The sequence below is a fragment of the Nerophis ophidion genome, linkage group LG06 (genome assembly GCF_033978795.1).
Source record: "Nerophis ophidion isolate RoL-2023_Sa linkage group LG06, RoL_Noph_v1.0, whole genome shotgun sequence".
NCBI lineage: Eukaryota > Metazoa > Chordata > Actinopteri > Syngnathiformes > Syngnathidae > Nerophis > Nerophis ophidion.
In genome coordinates, this window is record NC_084616.1 from 66,467,135 (window position 1) to 66,477,228 (window position 10,094).

At 37.8% G+C, this 10,094-nt stretch overlaps 1 protein-coding gene across 1 annotated transcript; it reads right to left on the bottom strand.

The window, feature by feature from the left end:
* Window positions 1-1,932: 1,932 nt before the first annotated feature.
* On the bottom strand, window positions 1,933-4,554 carry nhlh2 (nescient helix loop helix 2). The gene is made up of 2 exons (XM_061902309.1): window positions 4,226-4,554; window positions 1,933-3,958 (listed from the first exon to the last, which is right to left on the bottom strand). Exon 2 carries the CDS (start codon window positions 3,925-3,927, stop codon window positions 3,550-3,552), a length of 378 nt encoding a protein of 125 aa, XP_061758293.1. The 5' UTR covers window positions 3,928-3,958; window positions 4,226-4,554; the 3' UTR covers window positions 1,933-3,549.
* Between the last annotated feature and the right edge of the window lie 5,540 nt (window positions 4,555-10,094).

The window sequence follows — 10,094 nt, forward strand, 5'->3', positions numbered from 1 at the left end:
CAGACTGCGTGGTGGGTAGTAGTGGGTTTCAGAAGGCCTTTAAATGTATCTCAATGGCCGATGATGATTTGAGATCAGAGTATATTGGGCTGGTAAGTTGACATTGTATGTGCAAATACATTTCATTTAATAACTATTAATTAAACAATTAGTTACATGTAAAAAAATATATGTATAAAGACAAGATTGTATATACCTGTACAGTATAATACAGTAAATACTATCCATTATAAAAATAAAAATATGCGAAAAATAATTATTAAATTACAAAAAAAGTTAATAATCACATATTAATTAGGGCTGTCAAAATTAATGAGTTAACTAATATGATTTATCACAATAAGATCACATTGATCATGAACACCCTTAGATTAATCATGTTATTTATTTTAATCGTAAACCGTAACGTCAGTGCAAAAAATGAGTGAGGAGACTCGGACTGGTGTGCTCATGGGCAAATTTCTGAAAGAACTTAAGATAAAACCGTCAACAGGCTTTGTGCAAATAAATGAAATGCATTCAAGTTAAACGTTTAAACTTTCTGCTGGATTTACTCTCTTTTTTTTTTTTTGCCGGGGCTGCCAAATATAGTGTGATAGTGTACATAACAATTGGTATATTTTGTATATATGTTATAGACATATTATATCTATATATATAATATACTGTACACATATTAAGTATATATTGTATATATTCGCAGATATGTTATATTTTACATTGCTATACTTAGTCTATTTATACATGCATTGTCCTTTCCATCCTTACACTTTCCATCATTGTAACTAAGCTACTGTGTTGAACAATTTCCCTTGCGGTTTAGCTTAGTTGGTAGAGTGCCCGTGCCAGCAACTTGAGGGTTGCAAGTTCGATTCCCGCTTCCCCCATCCTAGTCACTGCCGTTGTGTCCTTGGGCAAGACACTTTACCCACCTGCTCCCAGTGCCACCCACACTGGTTTGAATGTAACTTAGATATTGGGTTTCACTATGTAAAGCGCTTTGAGTCACTTGAGAAAAAGCGCTATATAAATATAATTCACAATTAAAGTTTGTCTAAGTCCAAGTCTAAGTCTAAAAACTTTCCTGGACGACATTCTAAAAATAAAATTTAATTTGTGTAAAAATCTTTTATAAAGCACAATTGAATTATACAAGCAAGTGATCACCTCTGATTAATCATGATGAATCCAAAATCCAAAATGTGAATAATCCGGTTCAAAAAATTAATCATTTGACGGATAATCAGAACCGTGTTACCATTGTATTCCCTATAAATATTGTTATATGTCAAAACTGTGAGACTGTTTGTGACTATAGTGAGTATAAGGTCACCTAACATGCTTCCATGTGCACGTCAGACTGTTGGTTTTCCACGTAAACCTGGAGTATGCAAAGTGCGGCCTGGGGAACCACTTCTGCCCATTGCTCATTTTTTTATAAAGTCTAATTGCCAAAAACAAAAACATCCATCCATTTTCCACTGCTTATTCCCTTTTGGGGTGGCGGGGGGCGCCGGCGCCTATCTCAGCTACAATCGGGCGGAAGGCGGGGTACACCCTGGACAAGTCGCTAACTCATCGCAGGGCCAACACAGATAGACAGACAACATTCACACTCACGTTCACACACTAAGGCCAATAATGCACCAAAAAAAGAAAGGGTAAGACAGTTCAATATCTATCTAATAATCTAAGTATAGTGCGTAATTGGTTCCTGATGAATATTTTTTAACCCATTCACAATATTTACATTCCTCTTCTTCTCTCTTTTTTATAGTAAATTGCAACCACTCAAGTTAGTCCCTCCCCTTTTGCTCCGTCGCCAAGTTGCCACCCTCACCATCATTTTGCAATATTTCTCAGAAATGAGCATACTTGACACACTGCAATCAAACAGGACAACAATAACAATAAGGTGTAATTCATGAAAAAAAAGCTGACATAACATTGAGTCTACTAATGCGCTTTGTCACCTTTAACTCCAATTTTCAGCCCCTCGTAAGTACTAAATATTACAGCACGTTTAAAAGACAATACAAACAGTGTTTTCCAATATGTTCATTTTAATTGAAAATATGAAAAGTGTTGTTTAGAAAGCAATAATATCTCTACTAGAAAAAGATGTGCATAAAGCAACAAGTGGTCTACACAACCCTGAAGAGACAAACAGATCTTTGGATACAAGATATGTCACGACAAAAACACATCATTAATTTCCCCCCCAAAAAAAGAAGCAGAAACACAAAGCAAAAACACCAAAAATATTCAACACAAGTCATTTTTTTCAAATGATTTGGTCCCAGCAAAAAAACAATATGTTATTTTCAGAATTGCAAAATGACATTTATGAGTGGAAATAAATAAAGATTTTAGAGCCACTGCTCCGTCTTCAAGTGCTTGTCGTTGCTATTGATACACAATAGACATCAAATAAAGGTCATAAGAATTGATACACACATCAAACGCAGCATAAATAAATAAAGAAACACAAAGTGCCATTTTTCAAGAGTGCGAAAAAAAACCCCAAAACACCACAACTTCACAGTCTAAACGCAAAACACACACTGATACGAACATAAATAAATGACTCTTAAATATCAACACAATAAAATAAATAACTAGCAAGGTCACACGTTATTTAAGTGGCACTTACGCATTTCGTTTGATTTTTTTTTTTTTAATCCTTCCTAAACTAAAAATCTAAAGCAGCTATCTTTATTACCCTTTTTTTTTTGTTTGTTTTATTCCAAACGCTCTCATCTACAAGCTGGCCCTCAAGTCTGGACAAATAGAATATACACTATGTGCATTATATCAAGTTGTATTTCACACATGAATAATACAAAAATAAATAAAATTAAATCATTTAATCAAACATATAGGCTATATATGATAATATAAATACAAGTATGGTAAAAAAAATCAATACGTGGGATTAATGTATTTTTATACAAAATAAAAAATAAAAATGTCGTATGATATGTGCAAGTGTCCAGACTTTAGGGATCTCCTTGTAGCTGTCCACCAACAAGACACTTTTATTGTGAAAAGTCCAGGAAATGAAAAGTGTATATCTTATTATTTTTTTATTAGACGTGTCCAAGCTTGCAAAAAATATAATAAAAATAAAAAATAATTTATTTTTATTTTTATTGGCTATTAAAACAATCCATTGTTAGTCAACTTTATGTTACAGTTGACTAAGCAAATGGTTTGTAGAATTAAATTGTTTTATGTAACATTACCGACAGTCTTCTTCTTTCTCATTAGAATGTTTATAATTTGTGAAGAGACAATAAATGGGCGGGAAATTAATAAAAAGTCCACAAATGGCCCCCCCGGCCACACTTTGGACCCCTGTGCATACCTGCTGGTTTTGGTGGGGAAACCTGGTCCCGCGTTGGGTGATGAGTCCAAAGTAAAGGACGTAGTACAAATACTGCTGATGAGCACGTAAAGGCCACACGGACCAGGTCTAGACCTCCAGGACGTGGTTCTCGGACCAGGTCTAGACCTCCAGGAACTTCTTCAGGATACGTCGGATCAGGTCTAGACGTCCAGGACGTGGTTCAGGTAGGAGATGTAGCAGATAGCCAGTCTGAGAATCTCGATTTTGGACAGTTTCTTGTCGGGGGGTAAAGTGGGCAGCAGTTTGCGGAGCTCCGCGAAGGCCACGTTGAACGCCTCTACTCGGATCCGCTCCCTGGTGGCGTGGGCCGAGCGGTACTTGGCCGTCGCCCGCCGCCGCCGCCGCTTCTCCTCGCGGCTCAGAGGCTGCTCGGACCGACACTTGTTGGCCCGCTCCTCGCCCTCCTCCGCCGGTTCCTCCGACGAGCAGCCCGCAGACTTCAGGCCGCTCAGCAGCGTCTCCGGGTCGGACTGAGTCCACGAGAGGTCCGCCTCGGCCTGGTCCGGACTGAGCATCATCTTGAAAAAATCTCTCTTTGGACTAAAGTTCCTACACACAAAACATTTAGGAAGCATTTTCATATATTTTTTGGTTTATTGCAGTTAAACAATTTTAAAGTTATATCTCAAGTAAATGTACGTAAAAAAAAAAAAAAAAATCAATATTTTTTTTTAGAACTCAATAAATTATTAAAACAATAACATTGCAGCTAGAAAACAACTATTATTTCAGTTTCATCACATTCAACACACTGTTATGTCTTTTCTAAACCTAAAGAAAAGAAGTGTTAAAATAGCGGACTACTTTGAGACTCACCTTGTTTAAGAAAAAAAAAAAGTCTTTAGGCTCTACTCGAAGTCATGTTGCTGGCTGGATGTTGCAGTCAAGCACGCAACTTCAGCGACGACCGACCAGGAGAACTTCCCTGCAAAAACATGCAGGTGTTTGCAGAGAGAGGATGGAGAAGATGCTGATGATGGGGATGAGGAGCTCCTCCACATGTGCGGTGAAGAGACAATGGAGGACTCTTCTATCCGTGGAAGAAGAAGATGGTGGAAACAAAGGATGGAGAGATAATCCACTTCCTTCAGAGCTCAGTCTCACTTGTGAGAAAATATCCAAACGATACCGGCGGATGAAGAATGACTTCTGAGACGAAGGGGATGGAATTTATTGGAGCAAAGCTATTGTTTCTCTCTCTCTCTCCGTCTCTCTACCGCGCTCTCTCTCTCTTTCGCTCTAACGGAGCTCTCTCTCCTTCCCTCAGAGTGCAAATCTGTGATGTTAAAAAAAAATAAATGGAATAAACATATCTAGGTCTGAATGGATACCCTTAATTTATTTTATGAATTCCATCCATCCGTCCATCTATTTTCTACCGCGTGTACCGTTCGGGGTCGCTGGAGACTATTTCAGCTGCACCCTGTAAACCCTGGACAAGTCGCCACCTCATCGCAGTATTTTATGAATTATGCTCTTAATTTATTCTAGATAAATTAAGAGCATAATTACCGTATTTCCTTGAATTGCCGCCGGGGCGCTAATTAAATTAAAGGCCTACTGAAATGAGATTTTCTTATTCAAACGGGGATAGCAGGTCCATTCTATATGTCATACTTGATCATTTCGCGATATTGCCATATTTTTGCTGAAAGGATTTAGTAGAGAACATCCACGATAAAGTTTGCAACTTTCGGTGCTAAGAGAAAAGCCCTGCCTCTACCGGAAGTCGCAGAGGATGACGTCACATGTTTGATGGCTCCTCACATATTCACATTGATTTTAATGGCAGCCTCCAACAAAAACAGCTATTCGGACCGAGAAAACGACAATTTCCCCATTAATTTGAGCGAGGATGAAAGATTCGTGTTCGAGGATATTGATAGCGACGGACTAGAAAAAAAACAAAAAAAAAACAACAACAAGTTAAAAAAAACAAAACGCGATTGCATTGGGACGGATTTTGATGTTTTTAGACACATTTACTAGGATAATTCTGGGAAATCCCTTATCTTGCTATTGTGTTGCTAGTGTTTTAGTGAGTTTAAAAGTACCTGATAGTCGGAAGTGTACGTCCACGGCCGGGTGTTGACGCGCAGTGTCTCAGGGAAGTCGACGACAGCTGTATGGGCGGCACAAGCTCAGCTGATATCCGGTAAGAAGCGACTTTTTACCACAATTTTCTCACCAAAACCTGCTGGTTGACATTCGGTTGGGATCCATGTTCGCTGTGATCCATAGTAAAGTTTCACCTCTGTGAATTTTAAAGAAGGAATCACCGTGTGTTTGTGTGGCTAAAGGCTAAAGCCTCCCAACTCCATCTTTCTACTTTAACTTCTACAATATTATTTGAACAAATTGCAAAATATTCAGCAACACAGATGTCCAAAATACTGTTTAATTATGCCGTTAAAGCAGACGACTTTTAGCTGTGTGTGCGCAGAGCTCATATTCATAACAGCCCGTGACGTCAAGCGTACTCATCATCATAATTTAAAATTGCAATTTAGTAAACTCAAAAGGCTGTATTGGCATGTGTTGCAATGTTAATATTTCATCATTGATATATAAACCATCAGACTGCGTGGTGGGTAGTAGTGGGTTTCAGTAGGCCTTGAAAACCGCTTCTCACTCCGGCACTTACCAAAGGAATGCAGTAAAAATTTGAGTGTGATGTAAGCTTGGACCTTAAATCCTACTGAATACTGTAGCTCTTAATTTTCTTCCCTTTATTCGATTTCAAATTACCGGTATTGAAATCAGCCTCCTCCATTTTGAAAAGGATGACAGGGGAAGTGTCACTCATGATGTTACGAGTTTGACCAGGCGGTAATACTAAGCATGCGCTATTTATTTTGCGAAGCGAGTTTGACCCGGCAGTAATTCAAGGAAATACGGTAAATAAAAAGCAGCTATGTTTGTGTGTCACATACAGTCGCGATCAAAAGTGTATATACACTTGTAAAGAACATAATGTAATGGCTGTTTTGAGTTTACAATAATTTCTACAATTCTCATTTTTTTTGTGATAAAGTGATTGGACCACATACTTGTTGACCACAAAAAAAATTAATGAAGTTTGTTTATGAATTTATTATGAGTCTACTGAAAATGTGTCCAAATCTGCTGGGTCAAAATATGGCAATGTTAATATTTGGTTACATGTCCCTTGGCAAGTTTCACTGCAATAAGGCGCTTTTGGTAGCCATCCACAAGCTTCTGGTTGAATTTTTGACCACTCCTCTTGACAAAATTGGTGCAGTTCAGCTACATTTGTTGGATTTCTGACATTGACTTGTTTCTTCAGCATTGTCTAGACGTTTAAGTCCGGACTTTGGGAAGGCCATTCCAAAACCTTAAACAAAAAATTAGCTATAGCTGGTCCGCCTACGCTTGGGATGGTTTCCTGCTGGCTCCGCTGTGAACGGGACTCTCGCTGCTGTGTCTTGGATCCTCTTTGGACTGGACTCTCGCGACTGTGTTGTATCCATTGTGGATTGAACTTTCACAGTATCATGTTGGATCCGCTCGACATCCATTGCTTTCCTCCTCTCTAAGGTTCTCATAGTCATCATTGTCACCGACGTCCCACTGGGTCATTATTGTCACCAATGTCCCACTGGGTGTGAGTTTTCCTTGCCCTTATGTGGGCCTACCGAGGATGTCGTGGTGGTTTGTGCAGCCCTTTGAGACACTAGTGATTTAGGGCTATATAAGTAAACATTGATTGATTGATTGATATTTGGTCACAATACCCAGCAATAGGGCTGCAAATCTTTAAGTTTCCCATGATTCGATTCAATATCGATTCTTGGGGTCACGATTCGATAATATATCGATTTTTTCGATCCAACGCGATTCTCCATTCAAAAACGATATTTTTCTGATTTAAAACGATTCTGTATTCATTCATTACATAGGATTTAAGCAAGATCTACCCCAGTCTGTTGACATGCTAGCGGAGTAATAGATTTTTTTTTTAAAAGCTTTTATAATTGTAAAGGACAATGTTTTATCATCTGATTGCAATAATGTAAATTTCTTTTAACTATTAAACAAACCAAAAATATGACTTATTTTATCTTTGTGAAAACATTGGACACAGTGTGTTGTCAAGCTTATGAGATGCGATGCAATTGTAAGCCACTCTGACACTATTGTTCTTTTTTATTATTTTTATATATATATAATGATAATGTCGATGAGGGATTTTTAATCACTGCTTTGCTGTAATTATAACTAATATTGATACTGTTGTTGATAATATTCATTTTTGTTTCACTACTTTTGGTTTGTTCTGTGTCGTATTTGTGTCTCCTCTCAATTGCTCTGTTTATTGCAGTTCTGAGTGTTGCTGGGTCAGGTTCGGTTTTGGATTAGGATTGCATTGTTACGGTATTGCTGTGTAGTGGTTTGTTGGATTGATTTAAAAAAAATAAAAATTGATTTTTTAAAAATGAGAATCGATTCTGAATCGCACAGCATAAACGATTCGATTCGTATTCTAATCGATTTTTCCCCCACACCCCTAATATATATATATATATATATATATATATATATATATATATATATATATATATATATATATATATATATATATATATATGTATATATATATATATATATATATATATATATATATATATGTATATATATATATATATATATATATATATATATATATAAATATATATATATATATATATATATATATATAGCTTCACGGTGGGAGAGGGGTTAGTGCGTCTGCCTCACAATATGAAGTTCCTGCAGTCCTGGGTTCAAATCCAGGCTCGGGATCTTTCTGTGTGGAGTTTGCATGTTCTCCCCGTGAATGCGTGGGTTCCCTCCGGGTACTCCGGCTTCCTCCCACTTCCAAAGACATGCACCTGGGGATAGGTTGATTGGCAACACTAAAATTGGCCCTAGTGTGTGAATGTGAGTGTGAATGTTGTCTGTCTATCTGTGTTGGCCCTGTGATGAGGTGGCGACTTGTCCAGGGTGTACCCTGCCTTCCGCCCGATTGTAGCTGAGATAGGCGCCAGCGCCCCCCGCGACCCCGAAAGGGAATAAGCGGTAGAAAATGGATGGATGGATGGATATATATATATATATATATATATATATATATATATATATATATATATATATATATATATATATATATATATATATATATATATATATATATATATATATATATATGTTGGGCCAGGAAAAAACACAAGAGGCTATATCATCCCCACAAGCTTGTTTTGCAGGTTTCCCTGCTCGTCAGGGGATTTTAATCATGTATATATAGATCCAATCAACATAACAAGGTGTTAATAGCCCAACAACTTATTTTTTACCGAATAAACACAACAACATTATAGCAAAGTTAAATGTCAATACACACAAGTCTCGTTGGTGCGCTCAAAAACCAAAACAAATAATTTTACCTTGTGTCTGGAAAAAAGTGTGGCATTGTTGAACACTCTTGGGGTTTCCGAGTTGTAAATAAGCGGTGGCTTCACATAGTCACTGCTCGCGTTTGCACAATCGAGCAGCGTGAGGCAATCCATCATTGCCTTTTGTCCAGATCGTGCCTTCACCTTCCCTCCAAAAAGATCCGCTGTGGCATCTTTTCCGGTCTCATCACAATTAAAGACTTGCTGGGAAACAAATCCCCCTTTGCTGAAAAAATCCTCAGAGGGAAATTGCCACAAGTTGGAGGCTAACTATTTCAAGAAAATGCTAGCTCAGTGGTTTTCCAGCAACCCATAGCAGCAGCAAGACTGTTAGAGTTTGGACACATTTATAGCGTTTCTGATCACACAAAGGGATCGCTTAGGCCCTGTTTACATTAAGCCGGATAAGGTTATCCAGGGTAAATCACACCTAACTTTATTCATGTCGACACACAACAATGCCACCGTTTAAGACCCCTGCCCCCTCCGATCACTGGCGCAACGCGATCTAGTACGTATGTGTGGAAAATGCTCACGTCATAGTCACCTCCAGTGTTGCTTTGTGTGCAAGTTCTTAAATGTAACTTATCTGAACAATATCCAGTGTTTTGGTATTTTAATTAACTGGAATCCAATGTGCTGTGGGACCCCAATGTAGTGAATCACACCTAAGACATCATAAATTAATCAAATATGTATTAGACACGTAAACAATGTGATAAAAAAAACATTCAACATTAATCTAGGGATCTAGATATCTGGTCAGGACAGTCTGAACTATTTTGCCTTCACCTTCTCCATTCCTTTTTGGTGACTTTATATAGTCTGGACCCAGATGTTGAGTCCGCGACATACATGGCGGACAATAACTGATACAGTCTGCTTGACCAGTCCAAATGCATTTGCTGTTTTCCTGGACTGCCAGATAATACAAAGCACACGCTACCTTTTTTATCACGGAACCTCGCATTCTCCTTGTCTCCCCTTCGTCAAATGGACAAAGTTTTTCGCTAAGTACAAACCCCGTTTCCATATGAGTTGGGAAATTGTGTTAGATGTAAATATGGACAGAATACAATGATTTGCAAATACTTTTCAAACCATATTCAGTTGAATGCACTACAAAGACAAAGTATTTGATGTTTAAAATCATAAACTTCATTTTTTTTTGCAAATAATAATTAACTTAGAATTTTTTGGCTGCAACACGTGCCAAAGTAGTTGGGAAAGGG